The sequence below is a fragment of the Equus caballus genome, chromosome 19 (assembly GCF_041296265.1).
Source record: "Equus caballus isolate H_3958 breed thoroughbred chromosome 19, TB-T2T, whole genome shotgun sequence".
Classification (NCBI taxonomy): domain Eukaryota; kingdom Metazoa; phylum Chordata; class Mammalia; order Perissodactyla; family Equidae; genus Equus; species Equus caballus.
Window position 1 is genome coordinate 54,593,869 of NC_091702.1, and position 25,432 is coordinate 54,619,300.

General features: G+C 38.9%; 1 protein-coding gene across 6 annotated transcripts in view; it reads left to right on the top strand.

Annotated features, from left to right (window-relative positions):
- The first annotated feature begins 4,563 nt into the window (after positions 1-4,563).
- The window catches only part of SPICE1 (spindle and centriole associated protein 1), a 50,637-nt gene continuing 29,768 nt past the window's right edge, over positions 4,564-25,432 (top strand). For 2 of the 6 annotated variants that reach the window (XM_023623757.2, XM_070243816.1), the window contains exons 1-4: positions 4,587-4,692; positions 13,058-13,156; positions 16,298-16,345; positions 20,622-20,765. In XM_023623757.2, coding sequence (XP_023479525.2) covers positions 13,058-13,156; positions 16,298-16,345; positions 20,622-20,765 — 291 coding nt within the window. In that variant the 5' untranslated portion in view covers positions 4,587-4,692. Of the gene's footprint in view, positions 4,892-13,057; positions 13,157-16,297; positions 16,346-20,621; positions 20,766-25,432 lie in introns of all 6 variants that reach the window. The other 4 variants (XM_023623756.2, XM_023623761.2, XM_023623760.2 and 1 more) reach the window with 4 other exon arrangements.

Consider the following 25,432-nt stretch of genomic DNA (forward strand, 5'->3'; position numbering starts at 1 on the left):
AAGATTTTTATCCCAGTTTAAGTATTTTTACATTTTAAGAAAATAAAAAAGTATGATTCTTTTCATAGTAGTACTCAAGATGAATCTTTCCAAAATTAAAAAACATCAATGTCATAAAAAATATAAGCAGCGATGGAAACAAGGACTACTGATGTGAGCATAAACAGAGACTATTTGTCCAGAACTTGATATAGGAAGGATTTCAGCTACCATCATTTGGATTGCGCAGAGACTCAAAGATAGGAGAGGAGTGGAAAAGGTTTATAGTGAAATAAGGGGAAGACTTCAGAAATGGTCTAATTAGAAGTTGGAATGGGGAAGCTGGAAGTAAGCTAAGGAGCAGTGGGACATCTTATGGTTTGGGGAACTTATCTGGCTCATATTTGGACCACCCAGAAAAAGCTTCCTTTTCAATCCCAGGAAACCACTGGTCTGTTTTCTGTTACTACATTAGTTTTCATTTTCTGGAGTCTTATATAAATGGACTAACACAGTATGTATTTCTTTTTGTTTGGCTTTTTTCACTCCCCATAATTATTTTGTTAGATGAGTTTTGTTAAAATTTTGCTAAGAATTTTTGCATCTATATTCATGAGGGATATTGGTCTGTAGTTTTCTTGTAATGCCTTTCTCTGGTTAAGGTATCAGGCTAATGCTGACCTCATAGAGTGAGATGGGAAGTATTCCCTCCTCTTCAATATTTTGAGTTTGTGTAGAAGAATTTGTAGAATTGGTAATATTTCTTCCCAAACATTTGGTAAAATTCACTGATGAAGCCATCTGGGCCTGTGGTTTTCTTTGTGGGAAGGCGTTTTTACTGCAATTTTAATTTCCTTACTACATATAAGGCTATCCAGGTTATCTATTTTTTTCTTGAGAAAGCTTGGTAATTTAGGTCTTTCAAGGAATTTGTCCATTTTATCTGTTGTTAAATTTATTGCCATGAAGTTGTTCACAATATTAGTTTATTCTTTTCATATCTGTAGAATCTGTTATGTCTCCCATTTCTGATATTGGTCATTTATATGCAATTTTTCCCTGATGAATTTGCTTAGAGGTTTATGGATTTAATTAATCTTCTAAAAAATTCAGCTATTGTTTTTTTCTTTTCTATTTTATTGATTCAGCTTTAATCTTTATTATTTCCTTTTTCTTCTTACTTTGTATTTAACTTGCTCTTCTTTATCTAATTTGTAAAAAGGTAGAAGCTGAGGTCATTGATTTGAGATCTTCTTTTCCAACATAAGTGTTTAGTGCTATAAATATATATAAATTTACTTATATATTTCTCTTGAATTATTGTCTCAGTTACATTATACAAATTTTGATATGCTGTATTTTCATTTTCATTTTCATTCCATTAAAATACATTTTATTTTCTGTTTTGATTTCTTGTCTGATTAATAGCTTATTTAGAAGTGTATTTTTTCCCCAAATTTTGAGAGATTTGCCAAGAATCATCATGTTATTGATTTCTAATTTAATTACATTGTGTTCAAAGAACATACCTAGAATGATTTGAATCCTTTTGAATTTATTGAAACTTGTTTTATGGTCCAGATTATAGTCCATCTTGCTGAAAGTTCTGTATATGTGAGAAGAGTATGTTGGTTGTTAGAGTAGTATCGTATAAATGTCAGTTAGGTCAAGATGCTTGATAGTGTTGTTCAACTCTATTATAACCTTGCTGATTTTCTGTCTACTTGTATTATAAATTATTCAGGGAAGGGGACTGAAATTTCTGACTAAATTGTGAACTTATTATTTCATATTGCAGTTCTATCAGTTTCTGCTTCATTTATTTTGAAGCTGTCTTATTAGATGCATAAATATCTTAGGATTGTTATATACTATTGATTTAATGGGCCCTTTACCATCATGAAATGATCTTCTTTATCCCTGGTAATATTCTTTGTTCTGAAATCTATTTCATATAATATTGATAAAGCCACTCAAGCTTTCTTTTGACTAGTGTCAGCATGATATGTCTTTTGTCAATCCTTATACTTTAAACTTACTTGTATTTTTATATTAATGTCTTTCTTTTTATAGGCAACAATTTAAAAAACGCAATCTGACAATCTCTGCCTTTTAATTGGGGGTATTTAGACCATTTACATTTAATGTAATAATTGATATGACTCTATCGACTTGCTATTTGTTTTCTATTTCTCTCATCTGTTCTTTATTTTTTTGCCTACTTTTAGATTAATCAGGTTAATCAAGTATTTTTTTATTATCTGCTTTGGAATATCTCTTTTTTACAGATATCATCTCTTTTAGCTGTAACTCTCATTATTTTAGTGATGGTGTTAGGGTTTATACTATACATCTTTAACTTACCAAAGTCTACCTCCAAGTAATATTGTAACACATCAAGAATAGTATAAGAAACTTACATTAATATACTTCCATTTCTCTCCCCTGGGCTTTATGCTATTGTTGCCATGCACTTTACTTTTACATATATTATAAACCTTACAATGCATTTTTATTATATTTGTTTAAGTAGTAAATTATCTTTTAAAGGGATTTAAATAATAAGAAAAATATCTTACATATTTACGCATGTCACTATTTCCAGTGCTCTCCATTGTGTAGATCCAGATTTCCATCTGGTATCATTTTACTTCTGCTTGAAGCACCTACTTTAACATTTCTCACAGTGAGGATCTGCAGGTGATAAATTCTTTTGTTACGTGTGGAAGCATCTTTATTTTATCCTCATTTTTAAAAGATATTTTTGACAGAGAATTCTAGGTTCACAGGTATTTTTTCTTTCAAAACATTTAAAATGTTCTACTATCTTCTTGTTTGCAATGCTTCAAATGAGAAATATGCTGTTATCCTTATTTTTGTTCCTTTTTAATGTCTTTTCCCTCTGGTTGCTTTGAAGATTTTTTCACTGCTTCTGAGCAATTTGAATATCATGTACCTCAATGTAATGTTCTTCATCAACACTTTCTTGTGTTTGGGTTTTGTTGAGCTTCTGGAAAGCGGCTTTGTGGGTAAAGATGCTAATAGGAGGATTGAATTAGTGATGGAAGCCTATGGAAGTTCTCTTCAGATTGCTTCAGTGTTGTCAGTGAAGTAGGAAGCATGGTCACTGGCTGAGACTGAGGATAGAGAAAAGACATGGGACATGAGAAAAGGTATAAAGTTGTCATCTAGGAGGGTAGGAGAATCAATGGAGCAGGGAACTGTAATATGGTCTTCAGGAATCTTTAAGAGCCTGCTTAAAGTTAGTGATCATGGAGGCAGGCCCTGTGGCTGAGCAGTTAAGTTTGTGTGCTCCGCTGCGGCGGCCCAGGGTTTCGCTGGTTTGGATCCTGGGCGCGGACAGGGCACTGCTCTTCAGGCCACATTGAGGCGGCGTTCCATAGGCCACAACTAGAAGGACCCACAACTAGAATATACAGCTATGTATTGGGGGGGATTTGGAGAGAAAAAGCAGAAGAAAAAGAAAAAAGGAAGATTGGCAATGGTTGTTAGCTCAGGTGCCAATCTTTAAAAATAAATAAACAAATAAAATAAAATAAAATTAGTGATCATGAATTTAAAGTCAGCATGGTGGGGGGTTTTCTCCTTTCAGTTTCAGCTGCAAGGGTACAGGCACTTAGTAAATACAGTGTTGGCATGGCCAGGATTGTGGTTTTGCCAAGTGTTACAGTAACTCAGAGAGGGGCAGGAGTTGAGGATGTATGTAGGAGATGATTATATTGATTGGCCATTGAATACATCTACATCAAACTTCCTCAATCAGAGTGGCAACTATTAGAAGGCAGCTCCCTGCATTTAGAAGGTGTAGAATATGTATTTGCTGATCTATGTATGGGCGTGTCTTAACAACAGAAAACGAGGGATTAAAGGAAGTTGTCTTATTAGAGCGAATTAACTGTGTTCTAATAAAATGCTTTGCAAAGTCCTTAACATGGCCTACACTGCTCTGCCTGTCCTGGCTCCAGTCTATTAGGACAGCCTCCCTTACACCAACCTCCCAGGAGTTCAACCTCTGAACTGGAGTTCTTTGGCCCCATGCACTTGCCCCACACCTTTGCACATGTGGCTCCCTTAGCAGGAACGCTCTAACCACCGTCACTGGTGGCTTGCTCATCCTTGCTTTCCAGCTTTTCTATTTCAGATATTTCTATAAGCTTAGTATCTAGTTAGTATGACTACTTTTTAGTACTTGACAGTTTTAATTTTACATTTGTGTCATTGATAGCTGTCTGCTACTAAGCTTCCTGAGGACAGGAACCTTGCCTGTTTTTAGTCCTCATGGAACCTAGCACAGTCTCTGGCGCATTGGTAGGTGGTAATAAACATTTTGAATAAATAAATAGACGTGAAAGCAAGTAAGTGTGATAATGTGAAGCCTGGTGTGGAGAGCAACACCTTTCTTTTGGAGAATTCACGAGAAACCGGCTAATGCTACACGCCTACCCTTCAAAGCTTCGCCTGGAACCTGCACAGGGCACAGGAGACGACGGCAGGGCTTGTTTCAACCTTCTAAACCCTCAGCTGGCGCGAGACTTTGGGAGGCGCCTGCGCACTGGCCTCGCCGGATATACGCAAGGGAGTGGGGCGGGGCTCCGGTAACCTAGGCAACATCCCGGAAGCGGCGGGCTGCGTCAACCTGTGGCGGGCCGGGTGGTTCTGGAGCCTGAAGCTTTAGTCGTGCTGGAGGCAGAGGTCGGGAAACGGCAAGGCAGGTTGCGATGACAGGGCGGAGGCCTGCGGCCCGCCGCCCCACCGAGCTGAGGGACCGGGGCTACAGGGCGGGGAGAGCGATGGTGGCCGCGGCTCCCCTTCTGTTCCCTGGGGATCCCTGCGCCCGGCCAGAGGATCCTGATACAGACAGCGCCCCCGCGACTCTGTTTTACGAGTGTATGTGCGTGTCAGGATGCGTGTCTGGGTGTCTGTGTGTCTAGCGCGCTCCCTCTAGGAGCATACTGAGTGTGCGCGTGCGCACCTCATTCGGGCACTTCAGCACAGAGCTAGAAATTGGGGGTACCCTATTGTGGCCTTCAAGGAGTTTACTCTGTAGCAGGAGAGAGACAAGACTACCCAGGGTACTTGGGGACAGGAGAGTCACTTAAGTCTGTTGGATGGGCAGGAAAGGGTTTATCCGAAGGGGCCGCTTGAATGAGTTTTAGGGAGTGAGTGGGAGTTAACCCCTTGGAGAAGGAAGCGAAAGTCTGAAGGGTGCTCCAGGCAGAGCGTGAAGAATGGTTGGAAGTGTATGTGAAGGCGAGAGCTTTGTTTTAGGGTGTGTGGGAGATGTGAGAGGAGAAAAGACTGGAAAGGAAGGTCAGCGGGCCACATGGAGGGAGAGGGTCTGAGTGCCACACGAGTTGGCTTCCTCTCTGCAGGGAGGAGCCATTAAAATCTTGTGAGGAAGGAAGGAAAATGCTGAGAGCCCTGCTCTGTCCCTGTATCTGGGTGGGATTGATTGAAGGGACAGTGTTTGGAAAGAGGTCTTGTTTCCCTTTGCCAGTTGTCCCCTAGTCAGAGTGGATTTGCTCAATCTCATCATAAGTCTGCTTCAGTGGCTCCCTGGAGGTCTTGAGGAGAGCGTTCAAGTGGCTGTGGCTCTGAGGCCACGATTTGGCCTCTGCCTTTCTTTTTATCCCCTTTCTGGCCTCTCACCCTGTCAAATCTGTTAATCAACCTGAACTTCTCAAACCCTTTGTAAATGCCTTTTCCCCTACCTGGAACATTCTTTCCTCCTCTTCTGACTTTTATTCGTGCTTTAGCTCTCAGTTTCAACATTTTTGGGGGAATTAGAGGAAGGAGGCAGTCTTTTCTGACTGTGTAGAGTAGGTTAGGTATTTCCATGACCCTGGACTTACTTCCTACATTACGCTTTTATTGCAATTATTCATTTAATCATGATCCTCTGATAAACTCTAAGCTCTGTGAGGGTGCAGACTATTCTATTTTCTTGCTGTTTCTGGTGCCTGGCTTTTGGCAGGTGCTTTCAAAATATTTGTTGAAGTAATAGATGGATGCTGAAGTGAGTGAGTGAATAAATGAAAGGAAGTTCAATTAAGAGAAATAGTCAGAGACTGGACAGAAATGTTTGTAGTCGAGATGAAGGGGGGGACAGATGAGAGAGATATTTCAGGGAAAGAATGAATAGATTCTGGTATCTGATTGGCTATGAGACAAGAAGGAAGAGAAAGCGATGCTCAAGTTTTAAACTGGACCAACTAGAAGGATGGTAATTCTGTAAAATTAGCTTAATTCAGAAGACATTTACCAAGCAAGCCAATTGTATATCAAGAACTAGAAGTTGGTAGGGAGAGGAGGTGTGGATGATAAGCTGTATTTTGACCCTACTGTATTTGAGATACTTGGGAGATGTGCATAGAAGGCAGTTGGAAATGAGCATTTAGTGTTTTGAGGAAAGGTGTGAAGTCTTGATTTGGGACTCATTTTCACAGTGTGTTTGTGTGCCCAGTGCATTCATAACTTTGCTCAAGGGAGTGGGTGAGATCACTGAGGGAAGATGTGAACTCCCCCTTGGTGACCTGGAAAGTAAGCTCCAGGAGAGCTGGCACCACATTAGACTTGTTGACTATTGTATTTCCAGAAGTTGGTCAGCACCTGGCATGTGGCAGACTCTCAAAAACAGTTATTGGATGAAGAGAGAGGGTGTCCAATGGAAGGACAGGAGGACTGGGATAGAACTGGGTGAAGATCCGTGATTATGTGGTTTGTGAGGAGGGGCCAACAGAGCCTGCAAGGAAGAGGAGAAAAAGCAGGAGAAAGAGTGTCATGGAAGCACAGGGAGGGGAGGGCTTCCCGGAGTGGGAGTCTTTAGAGCTGGAAAGGACCTGAGAAATAAGAAGGGACCAACGATTTTTAGCAATTAGGAAGCTATTAGTATGTTAGATTTTCTCCAGACAGGATTAGATTTTCTCGGCCGTGCTAATTTTATTTGACTCAACATTATAAAACATCAGAATCTCTCTACAGTTTCACAAGTCAGCATGTAAACTATAGCTCACTTACGATATCCAGTTTCTTTAAGTGGCACAAAATCCCTTTGTTAGACCAGAGAGTCTGATCCTTGATTAAGAAAAATGTGGTCACCATCGTTGGTGATGTCAGGAGGACACTTTTTAGTGCAAAGGTCGTCCTCGTGTTACAAAGGTTTGAAGTGTAACTGGGGCTTCGTAAATAAAAGTGCTGTGCCTTTTATTTTTTATTTTGTATATTTAGCTGTGCCTCTCCTTCATGAAGTTTGTTGGTAAACGGAAGCCCAGAGATGGGACAGTAGCTTAGTGACACCTTTGTGATCTTACATACACAGGCTGGAACTTAGACTTGGCCAGTATATTAGTTTCCTGTGCTGTACAACACATTACCACAAACTTAGTGGCTTAAAACAATACTTATTTATCATCTCACAATTTCCGTGAGTCAGGAGTTTGGACATGGTTTAGCTGGGTACCATGCTTAGGGTCTCACGAAGTTGTGATTAAGTTGTTAGTGGTCTGCATTCTCATCAGGAGCCTCAACTGGGGAAGGATCCGCTTCCAGGCTCACCTCACTCAGGTTGTTGGCAGAATTCCTTTCCCTGTGCCTGGAAGACTGAGGGGTCTCAGCTTCTCACTGGCTTTCTCCTGGAGGCTGCCCACAGTTCTCTGACTTCCCCGCCACATGGCCCTTTCCATAGGCAGTCACACATAGCAGTTTGCTTCTTCAGGGCCGGCAGGAGAGAATCTCTTGCTCCCTCTCCTAAGACACAGACTTGTATAATCTAACGTAATCACAGGAATGCCATCTCCCAATTGTTTTATTTATTGCATAAAACAAGTCACAGGAAGCAAAAAGAAAAAAATCCCAAAGCCAAGTCACCAGGCCTGCCCAAACTCAAGGGGGAGGAATTGTACAAGGGCACCACTCGTTGGGGCCATCTTAGAGTAACTGCAGCCAGCTTTGCTGGGCTAAATTGAAGTGAAAAATAAAAAGGCAACTGTTGTATACTATCTTAGTCCATTTGGGCTACTATAACAGAATACCAGAGACTAGGTAGCTTATAAACAACAGAAATCTACTTCTCCCAGTTCTGGAAGCTGGGAAGTATGAGATCAAGGCTCCAGTATGGTCATGTTCTGGTGAGGGTCCGGTTCTTGGTTCTTCCTGTCCTCACATGGTGGAACCGGCTACGGATCTCTCTGGAGCCTGCTTTATAAGAGCACTAATCCCATCCATGAGGGCTTGCCTCTCAAAGGCCCCACCTCCTCTTACCATTACCTTTGGGGGTTAGGATTCAACAGAGGAATTTCGGTTGAACACATTCAGACCATAGCATATACCTTCGTTTCATCACTGTTTTTGTTTGTTAGGTGAATATGGTTTCTTTGGATGTTACACTTTCTTATGCTAAAATTGATAACTTCACATCCACACAAATAATACTCAGGCATTTGATCAGTTGTTTAAATTAGTATCTATACCTCTTTGCTTAAGAAGTCTCGTCTGTTTGGATATGTTGTATTTACCATTAGAAGTCACCATTAGTGTATAAATAGCTATGATAAAAAAGTACTGCTTTTCCTAAATTTTTGATATAGTTATATTGGGGGCCTTGCTAAGGAAAGAAACAAGTATATGGGCCTTTTGACTGCTCATAAGCCTTTGCATACTTTAGATTCATGTTTGGTTCTTTAGAATTGAGGCTGGTGGAATTTCAGCCTCTGAATAAGTGTATTTTGAAGAATATAACTGGAAATAAATTATTTTAAGAGTAACATAGGTTTATTGTAGAAAATTTGGGAAAATATAGAATCAACCACAGATAAGTCAATTCTATCAATGTTTTCTAGAAGGTGCATTACAATTAGTCAGTCCGACCTGGTTTTGAGTGTCAGCTCCCAGCTCTGTCCATTATTATTGGTATGACTTGGAGCAATATACTTAATCTCTCTTAGCCCCATTTTTCTCAGTTGGGAAAGAAGGTTAGTTGTCGTCGCTAACATCAGCATCCTTAACTCTTAAATAGAACTCAGAATGTGCTAGGCAGGGGTTCTAAGCACTGTATTTATTTAATTAGTTCCATTTCACAGTTAGTGGCAAAGCTGGCATGTGAACCCAGGCAGTCTGGTTTCCGACTGTACTTTTAATCACTGTTGTATATTGTCTCTCACGACAGTATGTGCCTCATAGGGCTGTGAGATTAAGTGTGAAGTGCTTAGCACAGATAAGTGCCTTATTAATAATGTATGTATATTAACATCATTGAGAATATGCTATATATGCAGTTCTGTATTCTACATTTTACCCTTAACTTTTTATGTATTTCCCTTTGTCTTTAAACTTTCTTTTTTTTTTAAAAGATTTTATTTTTCTTTTTTCTTCCCAAAGCCCCCCAGTACATAGTTGTGTATTTTTAGTTGTGGGTCCTTTTAGTTGTGTCATGTGGGATGCTGCCTCAGCATGGCCTGATGAGTGGTGCCATGTCTGCGCCCAGGATCTGAACTGGCGAAACCCTGGGCTGCCAAAGCAGAGTGCGCGAACTTAACCACTCGGCCACGTGGCCAGCCCACAAACATTCTTCGTAATATAATTTTAATGGATGCATTATTCATCATATAGATTTAGTGACATTTTAGGGTTCCCCTTTGTTTCTGCAGAGTAAATTGAAGATCTAAGTGGTTAAAGAGTAAATACATTAGAAACCTTTTTTGAACAACTATTATATTTTTCCATATCTTTTTAAATAAGTTTTATGGAGATATGACTTATATACCATAAAACTTATCCCTTTATTTTATTTATTTATTTTTTTTTGAGGAAGATTAGCCCTGAGCTAACTAATGTGAATCCTCCTCTTTTTGCTGAGGAAGACTGGTCCTGAGCTAACATCCATGCCCATCTTCCTCTACTTTATACGTGGGATGCCTACCACAGCATGGTGTGCCAAGCAGTGTCATGTCTGCAGCTGGGATTTGAACCGGCGAACCCTGGGCCACTGAAGTGAAACATGTGCACTTAACCGCTGCGCCACTGGGCTGGCCCCCAAAACTTATCCCTTTGAAAGTGCACTGTTCAGAGGTTTTTCAGAGTTTGCAGCCATCACCACTATCTGATTCCAGAACATCTTCATCACTCCAGAAAGAAATGCTGTGCCCATTAGCAGTCCCTCTCTATTCCTTCCTTTCTCCAGACCCTGCCAACCACTGATTTACTTTATGTCTCTATGGATTTGCCTATTCTGGACATTTCATGTAAATGAAATCATAATGTATGGCCTTTGGTGTCTGGCTTCTTTCTCTTAGCATAATATTTTCAAGTTTCGTCCATGTTGTAGCATCTATCAATACTTCATTCCTTGTTATTGACAACTAATAGTACAATGTATGGATACACCATATTTTATTTATCCCTTCCTCAATTGGTGGACATTTTGGGTGTTTCCACATCTTGTCTATTAAGGATAATCCTGCTATGAACATTCATGTACAAGTTTTTCAATTCTATGCTTTCGATTCTTTTGGGTATATACCTAAGACTAGAATTGCTAGGTCATATGGTAAGTATGTTTAACTTTTTCAGGAACTGCCAAATTGTTTTGCAAGGTGGCGACTCTATTTTACATTTTCATAGCAATATATGAGGATTCCAGTTTCTCCATGTTCTTGCCCCGTCTGTTATTTCCTTCTTTTGGATTATAACCATCCTAGGAGTGTGAGGTGATATCTCCTGTGGTTTTGATTTGCATTGCCCTAATGACTAATGGTGTTGAACAGCTTTCCCAAACTTATTGGCCATTTGTAGTATCTTCTTTGGAGAAATGTCTATTCAAATCCCTTAGCCATTTTAAAATTGGATTATTTGTGTTTTTACTGTTGAGTTGTAAGAGTTCTTTATATATTCTGGACATAAATTCCTTATCAGATACATTATCTACAAATATTTTCTCTCATTCTTTTGGTTGTCTTTTCATTTTCTTTTTTTTTTTTTTTAAAGATTTTATTTTTTCCTTTTTCTCCCCAAAGCCCCCAGTACACAGTTGTATATTCTTCGTTGTGTGTCCATGTAGTTGTGGCATGTGGGACATTCCTTGCCTCAGCGTGGTTTGATGAGCAGTGTCATGTCCGCGCCCAGGATTCGAACCAACGAAACACTGGGCCGCCTGCAGCGGAGCGCGCGAACTTAACCGCTCGGCCACGGGGCCAGCCCCTGTCTTTTCATTTTCTTGATGCTATCCTTTGAAGCGTAAACATTTTTAATTTTGATGGAGTCCAGCTTATTTTTTCTTTGATTGCTTCTGCTTTTAATGTCATATCTAAGAAACCATTGCTTAACCCAAGGTTCATGAAGATTTACCCTTCTAGGAGTTTTATACTTTTACCTGTTAACATTTGAGTCTGTGATTCTTTTTTTTGGTGAGGAAGATTGGCTCTGAGCTAACACCTGTGCCAATCTTCCTCTATTTTATGTGGAATGCTCCCACAATGTGGCTTGACAAGTGGTGCTAGGTCCACGCCTGGGATCCAAACCTGTGAACCCTGGGCCGCCAAAGCAGAGTACGTGAACTTTACTGCTACACCACCGGGCTGGCTCTGTGATTCATTTTAAGTTAATTTTTATATATGTGTGAGGTATGAGTCCTACTTCATTCTTTTTCATATTGATATCCACTTGTCCCAACACTATTTATTAAAAAGACTGTTTTTTCCCCATGAATTATTTCTTGGCACTGTTGTTGAATATACAAACTACCATAAATGTGAGAGTTTGTTTTGGATTCTGAGTTCTATTCCATTCCATATCTTCTTAAATGATATTTATGGCTCTGGCACTTGCTGTATAAACTTCACAGGAGGTTAACTCTTTGTCCCTTAGTTTTCTTATCTTTAAAATGGTAATAAATAGTAAATACTTCATGGGATTATTGTGAGGATTCAAGAAGATAATATACGGGAAGAGCTTAGAACAGTATGTGGCTTGTAGAAAGCATTCAATGCATGTTAACTACCACTGCCACCCCTGTCACCATCATCACCATCACCATAATGAAACACAAATGTTATTCTCTAACTTGTATGTGATTATCTCCTTTGCTTGATTGCAAATCCTGAAAGTAGATACCATGTTTAAAGAGTGAATGTGATTGATAAGAGTGAGATTGGACAGAGGGCAAAGAGGATTGAGGGCAAACTCTTGAAAATACTTGCATTTAGGCGTTTTTATTACAGTAGACTAAATGACTTTTTCTAAATGTACTTAAGAATGATACTAGAGTCTTTGTTTTAGGATAATTTGGAGTAAGGGGGTCAGCTGGAAAGTTCCATAATTGTTTAGGTGTGTAAAGAAGTTCTGGAATAGGAGTCGTGTATATGTTGCTTTTGAAAAGTCATGTATACGTATTATAAAGTCCTAGTGTGCACGGACAATGAGTCTTTTTCTAATTTTGTGTAATGTCTAGTCCAGCGTCCTTCACGTTATTGTTTTAAGAGTGCCAAGTAAATGTTGATAATTTCCAAATTCTATTTTAGTATCAATAATCACTCCTATTTAGTACTATGTGAAAAGTATACTAGAAATAGCATCATAACTCATTCTCTAAAATTTAGCTGCCTTTATTTTAAGATAAGCACATATGTGTCTGATAGTGATTTTGAGTGTTAGAGTGCTTCAAAAAGAACTCTCTTTGCCGTTCTCTTCTTGCATTCATATTGCTAAGCATGTGACTGATATTTTCTCTATTAATTGTGAATTTGTGTAACTGATGACAGAACTTATGACTACTGTCCTAGCACTCTGCTTTAGGTCATAATTTCTGCATTCCTACAGTTCTTTATTAAGCAAATTACATAAGTTGTTGACTTGAAACCTCTTTTATCATAGTTATCGATATCAACTTTCTATTAACTGTAGTGAAGGAACCGAGTATTTTGGTAGCCTGTTCCTTTCATTATGCTTACATTTTTCTTTTGACTTTTTAAAATGTATTTTTCTCGATTTCTTTGTCCCCCTCTGATAATGGTTAATTATAACTTTTTCTTTTATTTTTAAAATTTGATGTGATTCTTATTCCTAGATGTCATTTGTCAGAGTGAACCGTTATGGTCCCCGGGGAGGAGGAAAGAAAACCCTGAAAGTGAAGAAGAAGAAAACACCAGTGAAGCAGGAATGGGATGTAAGTCTCGGTGGGAGAATAAAACAATGTAACATTACTCTGGAGGGACAGATGTGGTGACGTGGCCCTGGTCACTCAGGACGGTGCTCTGAGTAGGGCTTGGCATGTATAGAGTGGAATGGCTTTCTGGGCATGTGATATGCTAGGTCTTGGAAAGAAGAGCAGAATCCTTTGGGGGGTTTTTGAGTATACACATATCAAGGCTGTAAGCTCTACCTCCTTTAAAGAATTGGAATCTGGGGCTGGCCCTGTGGCCGAGTGGTGAAGTTCGTGTGCTCCGCTTCGGCAGCCCAGGGTTTCGCCAGTTCGGGTCCTGGGCACGGACATGGCACCGCTAATCAAGCCATGCTGAGGCGGCATCCCACATGCCACAACTGGAAGGACCCACAATCAAAAATACACAACTATGTACCAGGGGTTTTGGGGAGAAAAAGGAAAAATAAAATCTTAAAAAAAAAAAAAAGAATTGGAATCTAAGGGAGGGGGAGTGTGTTTTTAAAAAAGTGTCCCCACTTCTACATTGAGAACTCACTGGTTAAAGGGAACTCTAGTTAGTCTATGTCGCTGAAGTCTGAATTTTTTGGTACTTTTTTTAGATTTGCCTAGAGCAACCAGTGATACCATAATTGTGTGAGTTGCAGTTTTGGCTAAATAAGCGGGTGATCCTTGTTCTCTTATTGTTTGTTGCTCACCTCCAGAGGCCAGTCACTCTCACCACAAAGGTTCCCTTAGATATAAGACAAGTCTCAAATACCCGGGACCATGAGCCCTGGCTTCTGCTTGTTATTACTAAGGGGATTTTGATCTTTTGCAGCCTGGTACCTTGGTTTGCTCCATGAGACCTTAGGGGCCTTTACTTTCTGTTGTGGAGAGTAACTAGTCAGGGACTAGTTTGGACTTGGAACCTTCTCGATTGTGGCCAACCACATTAGCCAGATATCCTGGACAAACTGATCCCCTTCGAAGCGGGACAGGGGAATTTCTCTATGTTTAGATTGCTCTGTTGCCATCTGACTGGCTATAAAATATTATAAGGGTGTGATTCTAAGTTAATGAAACTGAGTAAAAGGAAAAAAAAGCACATGATAACCTAGGTATTGTCCCCTTCATTTTTCATTTTTTTTTAAAGATTGGCACCTGAGCTAACATCTGTTGCAAATCTTTATTTTTCCTTCTTCTTCTTCTTCTCCCCAAAGACCCCCAGTACATAGTTGTATATTGTAGTTGTGGGTCCTTCTGGCTCTGCTATGTGGGATGCTGCTTCAGCATGGCCTGACGAGTGGTGCCATGTCCGCACCCAGGATAGGAACCTGTGAAACCCAGGGCTGCTGAAGTGGAGCACGTGAACCCAACCACTCGGCCACAGGGCCAGTCCCAGTATTGTTCCTTTTAGAGGGGTTACTTTGGGTAGTTCAGTATTTATTCTGTTATGCTGTTATTGCTGAAAACATAATTGAAACTCACCGTTTGGAATTGCATGTAGAACCTTCCTCATTTACTTTTTATTATCTTCAGTGCTGGAAAAATCTTTGGTTTTTGAAGGTGGACTGAGCATGAAAGTAGTTATAGGTCATTTGGAATGAATGGTAAATGAGGGAGAAAAATCAAACTGAATAATACTGTTTGATAAAAATAGTGAGATGTTTTCTGAAATGGCTTGTAAATTAGACTTAAAGGCAATTTCAAAAAAAACAGATTTAAGCAATAGCAGTATCGATGAAATTATATCTTCTCCCATGAGAACTAATTCTAAGCATATCACTTATTTATATGCCTCAATTTTATTATGATTATTAAAACCAATTCTCATGCTCTTACAGTTGTATCTTGTACTTTTCTAAATCAGTATGAAAGGAATAACAGTTTTAGTTAGAAAAGGCTTGAGCTAAATATAAACTATGGGCAAAAAGTTAAGTCTTTAAATACATCAGAAGCTATTTCACCAGGCTCAATTGTGTATTTCTCTTAGAAGTAAAATTCTAACTTGTTTCTTTCCCAGATTTGCCTTAGGAAATCTGTGTAACAAAATGGCTGAGGTCATTTTGGAAAGGGCCAAAAAGCAAGGCTGCTGCTTTGAGCTGTGCAGGCTGTGCACTGCACAATTTCAAGGGATACTATTTACATGGACTAGGATGTTAATGGTTCTTCTTGGAGTTGTGTAATGTGGTAGTTCTGCCATCTGGGTTTGGTGCCTTTTTATTTAAGTGACTGTTTTCACATTTTACGAAGTTGTCCGGTGCCCTCAAACTTCATCTCTCCTTTTGGAAGGTTCTATGCTTAAGATGTTTGCATGGACACAAATTGAACCTCTCCAGAGTGGTCACAGTCTGTCTTTTAGGAATCTTTAGAGGTGCCTCATTCCATGGAATATAGTTTGAACTTTAGTTAAACTTACTCATTTTGAATTGTATCCTACCCTGTTTTATTCATGGTTTTAATATAATGTATTCCTGCTTGGTGAATTTAGTGCTTATTTTCTGTAAGACATCTAAAAGTAATCCATATTAATATTTAAATTGAGAATACTGGTTCCTAGTAAGAAAGTCTTGGTCCCAGGATTTTGAATCCATTTTCAGCCATGAAAATCCAGTACATACTCATGCCTAAATACACACAAACCAACAATATCTGCTCATAGGCATGACATAACTTTCTGAACAATGTGAAAAAAGTATGGTAAGAAGTTTCAGTAATAAAACTAACATTTTAATTTAAATAAATACATGTATATTATGTAAAGATATAAAATAAATAATTTTATTTCAATTTAAGATAGCAGTTTTATCTTGCTAAAATGTGATGATAAAACCCCTTAACTCTTCAAAGAAAGGTTTCTTGGAGGGTAGCATGCTTAATTAAATACACAGTCTTTTAACTGAGACCCATCTGACATGTAGGAGAAAAATGTACAGAAGGCTTAAGATAATGAAAGAAGCCTTTTGAAAAAAAGGAAAGTCAGTTCATCATAAATAAACTAAAACTGATTTCAAGTAGTTTTTTTAACCTAAAGAGAATTTTTCCCATAAGAAAATTACCCAAAGAGAGAAAATAAACATTGAAATCCTATTAAAAAAATCCAGTACGTACTAATGTTTTCTAAGAAAGCTTTTTTTCTTTTAAAGAAAGTTCCTCTTTTTGCAGAATACTGTGAATGACCTAACAGCTCATCGGGCAACTCCTGAAGATCTGGTAAGTTTAATATCAGAAGTTAAGATTCGTTAATGTTTATTTGATATCTGGTTTCTAACCTTCCAAATAGAAACCAGAGGCCCTTCCTGGAGTTGTTCAGTTATATTTAATCTTGCTTATGTCTATATAAAGTCAAAAAGCATATCTTCTAGACTTCCTAGTCTTACCCAGGAATATCAATTAGTGTGTATCAGAATTTCATTAGATGGGTCTGGTTTACAGTTCAAATCGCCCTGGTCCAGTGTGGTCCTGTACACATCTATTGTCTTTTTCTTGCTATCAATATCTCCAGCATTATTTACTATTACTTCTGTATACAAACATACTGGTCTAGTCGATGTAGTAGTTTATTCCTTGAACATGCCATATATAGTTTCACGTTTGCGCCCCAAATCATGCTCTTGTCCTTACTTGGAACAGTTTCCCTACCTTCTTCCCCACCTGTTCAAATCTTACTTTGCTTCTTTATCCTAGTTCAAGTCTTACTTTTAAAGAAAATTTCTACTATAGGTTTTTCTTTATACAGAAGTTTTGTTGAGATATAATTCACATACCATGAAATCCACCCTTTTAAAGTGTATAATTCATTGGTTTTTGGTATATTCACAGAGTTATGCAACCATCATCACTTTCTAATTTTAGAATACTTTCATCTCCTCCAAAAGGAAACCTTATACCCATTAACAGTCACTCCCTGTGCTCTCCCTCCTCCCAATCCCTGGTAACAACTAATCTACTTTATGTCTCTGTGGATTTCCCTATTGTGGACATTTCGTATAAATGGAATACAGTATGTGTCCTTCTGTATCTAGCTTCTTATCTTAGCATAATGTTTTCAAGTTTCGCCTATGTTGTAGCATGTATTGGTACTTCATTCCTTGTTATTGCCAAACACTATTCCATTGTATGGATGTACCATATTTTATTTATCCATTCATCAGTTGTTGGACATTTAGGTTGTTTTCGCTTTTTGCCTGTTATGAATAATGCTGCTGTGAACGTTCATGTACCAGTTTTTGTGCGAACATTTGTTCTTTGTTCTTTTGAGTACATACCTAGAAGTATAATTGCTGAGTTGTATGTTATCTCTTTGCTTCACTTTCTGAGGAACTGCCAAACTATTTTCCAAAGTGGCTGCACCATTTGCATTCTCACCAGTGTGTATGAGGGTTTAAATTTCTCCACATCCCTTGTCAACAGTTGTTATTGTCATCTTTTTGGTTTTAGTTCTCCTAGGCAGTGTAAAGTGGAATCTCATTATGGTTTTGATTTGCATTTCCCTAATGACTAATGATGTTGAGCAGCCTTTCCTATGCTTATTGGCCATTTGTAGTATCTTCTTTGGAGAAATGTCTATTCAGATCCTTTAGTCATTTTAAAATTGCCAGAGGAAACATGTGACTACCATGAACTGGGCTTGATGAAAGGAGGGATGCAAAAAAATAAAATTAAAATAAAGTTGGATTATTTGTGTTTTTGTTGTTGAGTTGTAAGAGTTCTTTGTATGTTCTGGATACAAGTACCTTATGAGATATATGATTTGCATACAATTTTTTCCATTCTGTTGGTTGTCTTTTCACTTTCTTGATGGTATTCTTTGAAGCACAATAGTTTTAAATTTTGATAAAGTCCAATTTATCTATTTTTTCTTTTGTTACCTGTGGTTTTAGTGTCGTATCTAAGAAACCATTGTCTAACCCAAGGTTCACAAAGATTTACTCCTCTGTTTTCTTCTAAGACTTTTATAGTTTTAGCTCGTATGTTTAGGTCTTTGATCCTTTTCAAGTTACTTTTTGTATATGGTGTGTGGTAGGGGTCCAACTTAATTCTTTGTAAATGGATATCCAGTTGTCCAAGCACCAAAAAGACTGTTCTTTTCCTATTGAATTGTCTTGGCACCCTTGTTGAAAATCGATTGTCCATAAATATAAAAGCTTAGTTTAGACTCTCAATTCTATCCCATTGATCTATATGTCTGACCTTATGCCAGTACCATACTCTCTTGATTATTATAACTTTGTGTAAATGTAAAGTCCTACTCTTTGAAGCTACCCAACAGTTGCTATCTCTTCTGGACTGTTGTTATACTTACTACCTACATAAGGCATTGAGCATATGCCATCTAATATATATCATTTATCTTTATATGTATATGCCCAATCTCCCTGGGCAGATTATTAATGCTTTTGAAGGATAGAGACCATATCTCATACATCTTTGTGGGCCTAGGAATCTTAATCCTAGTAGGTACTCATTAAATGTTTGTTGAGGATAATAATGCCCAACTGACTTAAAATTTTTTTTTATTATGAAAAATTTTGTGAAAGATGGCATAAGTGGAGCCATATTAAAATAGAGCCAGAGCAGCCATTTCAGAGAAATTGCCTACATGTCTTGTTTTCTTTATCTTCCAAACTGGACCAAACCGCTGACATTCCAAGAAGTCAGTAAGGACGAGAATATCCTGTCTGTAAGAATGGATGGAACTGGACTTTGCTGATGACTGGATTGCCAACCAATCAATGAAGTACAGGGCTAGCCTTTTGCCTGATGATCCAACCTCAGGCCAATCTGTGAAGTACAAACCTAGCCTAACCTCATCTAGCACCAGTGAACTCTAATACAACTCACCTTATCCTCCCTTTTTCCCATAAAAACCCTAAGCCCCTCTCCTGTAATTGGGACACTATTTGGGTTTCTACCTGAATCTTTGCTCCCTGAATTGCAATTCTTTGATCCCAGATAAATGCTTTGCCTCTCAAGCTGATTTCTGTTTTTGTAGGTTGACAATTTCAAATTTGCTTGAGAGTGGAGACAAAAGTATAAAGAACTCCCATACACTGTTCACCCAGATATAATAATTAGGAAAGTTTTGCCATAGTTGTTTCATTTATCATACCCTTTTCTTCTTTGCTGAAGCATTTTAAAGCAAATCCCGGAGAGCATGTCATTTTGTGCCTACATATTCAGTTTGCATTTTAAAAAATGTAGACATTTTCTTATATAACCACAATGCCATTCTCACCCCTAACGAAAGTAATAGTAATTTTTTGGTATTACCTAATTCCCAATCCATATTCACGTTTCCCCAATCATCTCAAAAATGTCATCTTCATTTATTTTTTGTGAATCAGAATCCTTGTTTGGTTCTTAGTCTCTTAATGGACTGATTTTTTACTTACATGGTAAAAACTCAGTGTACATTTCATCAGATGACTTACAGGTTTTGTTCATCTTCCTAGTTCTGAGTACTGGAGTTGGTGTGAAGCCAACGTCTGCTGTTATTCTTCAGTCACTCAGTGAACTCCTCCCCTCTAACTCTTAAGCTGTGCCTTGTGTCTCTGTTTCTGCTTCAGGAAGTCCACCTCCCTGGAGTTCTGCATCTCCAGGGACCCACTTCCATATGCAGCTGTTGCAGGGCTTAGTTCTTGGTAGTGATGTCAGTATCATGAAGTGAGTGTGTCTTGCCAAAGGTGACACAGTGGGTTTTGTGCCTTTTACATTGTGATCCATCTGTGTGTATGTGTGTGTATAACTGCATGTATACACACATATGTGCTTGAAAAGTTTAACAAAATAATTATTAACTTTATTATGTGCGATGTACTCTTAATATTTTCACTTCTATGTTCTATTTATTTAAAAAACGTTGGTTTTGGGGCCGGCCTGGTGGCGTAGTGGTTAAGTTCGTATGCTCCGCTTTGGCGGCCTGGGGTCCACCGGTTCAGATCCTGGGCACGGACCTACGCACTGCTCATCAAGCCACGTTGAGGCAGCATCTCACATAGAAGAATCAGAAGGACTTACAACTGGGATATACAACTATGTACTGGGGCTTTGGGGTGGGGGAAAAAAAAGAAGATTGGTAACAGATGTTACCTCAGGGCCAATCTTCCTCACCAAAAAGCATACCTTAAGAAAAAGCCAAAAAAACCCATTGGTTTTGATCCACTAATTTATTTTACTACACATTAAATGTGTCCTAAACTGCAGTTTAAAAACACTAGTTTATTGGATAGTCTTATATGAAGGAAGTAGAAATTAATATTCTTTTCATTTTATCTTTTATCTAGGTTTACTAGTTTTAGATACTTCTTTTTTTAAAAATCATTTCTGAAAATTTAGAAGACTGAAAATTTTGGCCATGAATATATATAAAAATACATACGTTCAACCAGAAAATATAAAAAAGGTGAACTTTGTTAGGTGGTCCCACTATTGGAATAAGCAAGTTCTTTATTCCTGACACATTCTCTTATATGTTTCTTCTGTTTAGATACGTCGTCATGAAATACACAAATCGAAGAATAGAGCATTAGTACACTGGGAACTCCAAGAGAAAGCTTTGAGGAGAAAATGGAAGAAGCAGAAGCCAGAAGTTTCTAATCTTGAGAAACGGAGACTGTCTCTCATGAAGGAGGTAATGCTACACTGCGTTATCTGAAATTAGAAAGAGAAGAGAGACATAGTTTCTTTCTTTTCCCCCAAATCTGATTCACATTGGAGAGGCTCTGGTGGTTACTGCGTCCTTATACAGTGATCTACACGTGGACTTCGAAGAAAGCAGTGGAGTAACGACTAGAGTCTGCTTTGGTGTTTGCATTTCTGCTCTACAGCTTACTAGCTGTGTGACCTTAAACTAATTATTAACTTCTCAGCTTGAATTTTCTCATCTTTTAAATGAGAATGACACTCCTTGTCTGATTGTATTGTTACAAGATTTCAGTGATAGAATAAACTGACTATCACAGTCCTTGACACATAATTAGTGCCATATATATATAAGCTGCTGTAATTATTTTTCTCAGTTCAACAGCTGTGCTGTTAGATTACTTTGCAGACAAAAAAAAGGTTGTGTACTTGTCCAACAAGTAAGTTAGTAAGCTGCTTGTCTTTGGCTTAATCTTTTGCCAGATGTAGGGTGTTTGGATAAGTAATCAGGTGTGTAGGATTAAACAATATGGGAAATAAAAGGAAACTGCAGCAAAAAACCCTTCTTTTATTTGGGCTGAAATCATTGTAGAAGAGATGTCTGTTGTCTGCAGTGCTGCTTCCTGTTCAGTGTTGAAGCTCGTGGCCCTTGGCTGGCTGGGTGACCTTTCACTGCAGCTTTCAATCACACTCTGTCTTTTGAGGAATTCATTAGGCTTCTTAGCAAAATGCAAAGTCTTGATCTTATATATCATCAGGGAGCATTATATCTCCCAAATAAATGTTTACATGAGCTTGTGAGAAGAACAGTGGATGGAGAGAAAATGGTCCTTTACAGATAAGTATCTTTTGGTAATCTTGGCCAAGTCACGTATGTTTAAATGTTATGTGACAATTCTCAGTGAAGGGCCTAAGAACTCAGATCTGGCCCAAGGCAGCCCCTTTGAGGTGACTCTGGGCTTCTGTTTCCCCTCCTGAGTAGCTTCTGTTCATGTCCTGAATTTCTTATACAAGAAACAGATGTGGTGGAAGTCGGGGTTGACAGAAGAGTGGTGAGAGAGGATGCGTGAAGTTTCTCTGCCTTCTTTCTGTGGTGCTGCTTCCTCAGGCTCTAGTGTAGTGTTTCTCAACCCTGACTGCACATTAGAATCATTCAGGGTTGAGAACTTCCATTAAAAGAATAACGATGTCTGGGGCCCGGCCCCGTGGCCTAGTAGTTAAGTTCTCCCACTCCACTCTGGCAGCCCAGGTTTCACTGGTTTGAGTCCTAGGCACGGACCTACACACACTTGTCTGTCAGTAGCCGTGCTGTGGTGGCATCCCACATAGAGGAACTAGAAGGACTTACAACTTGTACTGGGGCTTTGGGGAGAAAGGAAAAAGAAAAGAGGAAGATTGGCAACAGATATTAGCTCAGTGCTAAGCTTCCTCACCAAAAAAAAGGTAAAAAGTTCTTTAAAAAAGAACTATGTCTGGACCCAGACATATCTGTATTCTGGCTATTCTGATTTAGTGAACCTGGGATTTAGCCCCACTTAGGTATTTTTAGACAGTTCTTACATAATTTTAATATGTTGCCAGGGTTAGGAACCTCTACTGTTAGTGGGATTCAGATATTTCCATTTAACACTGCATCTTGGAGGTTATTCCATGTCGCTGTTTAGAAACCTACTATTTCTTTTTTAGTGGCCATGTAGTATATAGTTGTACCCCAGTTATTTATTCAGTGCTTTATTAGTGGACATGTAGGGTATGTAGTAGAGTATTTTTTAAGCTTCTGGAAAAAAAATGGCCCCAAATTATAGTGGTTTAAACAAAACAAATCAATTCTTCTCTTAAGAAACAGTTCAGAGCTAGGGGGCTCTGTGGTCCTTCATTGCAGGGCCTCCATCTCTGAGTACAAAATGGCTGTTCTAGCTCCCTTCAGCTGTATCCCAGCCAGCATGAAGTGGGAAAGAGAATGCGTGCTACTGCTTTTACATACCACCCAGAAGTTCTGGCTTATATGCCATTGTCCAGAAATGCATCACCTGACTATTCTCACCTGTGAGGATGGTTAGGCAATCTAGCTATGTACTTTGCTGAAACTTGGAGTTCTGCTGTTAAAGGGAAAATGGAAAGAAAGGATGTCAGTGGGTAATAGCAGTGTCTGCCACCCAGAGATTTTTTCCTGCTTTGTCACTGTAAATAATGTAATGAATATCCTTGAATATGTTTTTGAGTACATGTATACTCATAGGATAAATTCTTAAAAGTGGAATTGCTGAGTCAAAGGATATGTGCAGTTATTATTTCAATGTTGCTTAATTTGTAACGTCTCTGTTAAGGGATGTGATGGTACCAAAGGAAGAAGCCTGCTTGGGCATATCCACCCAGGCATTATCGTTATGTGTTACAGCTCCCAGGACCCATCCCCCAGGAGCACGGCTCCTAGAATAACGTAAATTAAGAGGAAAGCTCTTTGGCCAGCATCATCTTAGATTGCATTTTCTCTGTAATGCACCTGTGCCATGGGAAAAGCAAAAAGAGTCCAAATCCAAATCAGGGAGAGGGAGGCTTTGGTTAAAAATTTTGTAAATTCCAAAAGTTTAGTAACTTCCCGAGTCTCTTTGTAATTTCCCAATTCCATCTGGCTTTTATTACCAGAGAACAAAAGTGCTAGAGTGAGAAGTTTCCAATAATGTTTTTGGAGGGAACTTGACTGATCCTTTGAAAATCTAAATGTGTACCGCTACTCATAAGTTTGGCTTTGTGCTCTGCAGACCCACCTGGGGAAGTGATATGCAGAGATTGGTTTACCTGTCAAGAGGGTGAGTTTTATCAGACAGGTGATAAAGAAATCTAGGAAAAGCAAAGGAAAGCCAATGCACTTTTCTCTGGCCACTCAAACCATCTGTCCTGAGGAGTCTGGACAGAGACCAGCAGAAGGTAGCAGCTTTCCTGGAGACCTCATTATAATTAATATCCAGTCTTGATATGGTAAAATTGTTCCTCCATAATCTGCTTCTGTCAATTATATCTCTTTATTTTGATAGGAGGTCAATGGTTTTTCTTTTTTTTGTTTTTGAGGAAGATTAGCCCTGAGCTAGCATCTGCTGCCAATCTTCCTCTTTTTGCTGAGGAAGACTGGCCCTGAGCTAACATCGGTGCCCATCTTCCTCTGCTTTATATGTGGGACACCTACCACAGCATGGCTTGCCAAGCGGTGCCATGTCCGCACCCAGGATCCTAACTGGCAAACCCCGGGCTGCCGAAGCGGAACATGTGCACTTAACCACTGCACCACTGGGCCGGCTCCAGGTTTTTCTTTTTTTATTGTAATCTCTTAAACCTGCCATTAGGAAATAGTCTCTATGTAAATTTTTTAGTACGTGGTAGGTTATAATACTTCATTTACTCTCTTTTCTAAGCTCCAATTGCATGTACTTGCAAGGTGGCTAACCAGGGATAGAAATTTGGTTCATGGGATGGTATAATTTAAGCTGTAACGCCATTCTCAGATACCTCTAGAGTGGTACACAGGTTTTTGTTGTGTCCACAACACTCCCGTGGGGTTGGGGAGGTGGTCCTATCTTCATTTACACCTCAGGAAACTAAGGTTAACGAGGTTGGATTTTGCTTAGTATCTCTTGACTGGGCCAAAGATGCCAGTCTCTGCCTCCAAATGTGCTTTTTGCCTTCTCCAACTCCAAATCTTACCGTTTGTGGAAATAACAAATTCAGGACTTTATTCTCACCAGCTGAGCCAGCCAACCTGCTTGGCCAAAGCAGGGGAAGAAGGGAAAAAGTCAGAATGTGATTCTTGTTATTTTTCTCAGTGTCCTAAAACAATAACTGAGGTCATATTGTCTACTTATTTCCATGGTCTAGAGAAGTTCTGGTGAAGAGCGTTTGTTCCCGGATGTTTTATTGATTTGAGTCTGTTGGAAACTGGGCAGTTTCCAATTTCGAGACTCCTTTCAAGTTAAGAGCACCATCTGGTGGTGATGGGTTGAGTTGACCTTTTATGCCAGCCTGTGCATCCTTGCTTGTAATTGTGAAAGTTAAGTTGAAAGTGCATAATCAAAGGCCCTACTGTAATAGTATTTTTTGAGTTCTCATCTCTCCAGGATAAAAACTCAACTTGATTATAAATGCAGAAGCATCACTTTTGTGTTTAATGCCCCAAAACTTGTGTCTTGCATCATGTTTTTTTAAGTTATAGGTCATGACCCATTCCTGGATTATGAAGTCACTTTAGTGATTGAAACACCTCTAAGTCTATGGCTCAAAGATTCCTATCTTTAATTAGTGTTTTTCAAACTGTGGATCACAACTTGTTAATGGATTGTGAAGTCAAGTTAGGGGGTTGAAACCATCTTCTTTTTAAAAAAAAAAGAGAACAGAAACTAAAAAGAAAATAGAGTGGTTCTCAAAGAGTACGATTAAGTAAAACTTTTATTTTGTTATATGTTTACATTTACATTTGTGTGTATACTGGGTCACAATTTAATCACTTATTTCTTGGTTTGGATTGTAGCCAAGTATTTGAAATCCACTGATTATTGTAATAGCTCCATCTACTGGTACTTAAGGATATTGCCACTGAAGGCTCTTAGGAAGGTAGTGGCCTATGGTTATTTTTATGCTCTGTGTCTTTGGACTTTTCCTTCATGA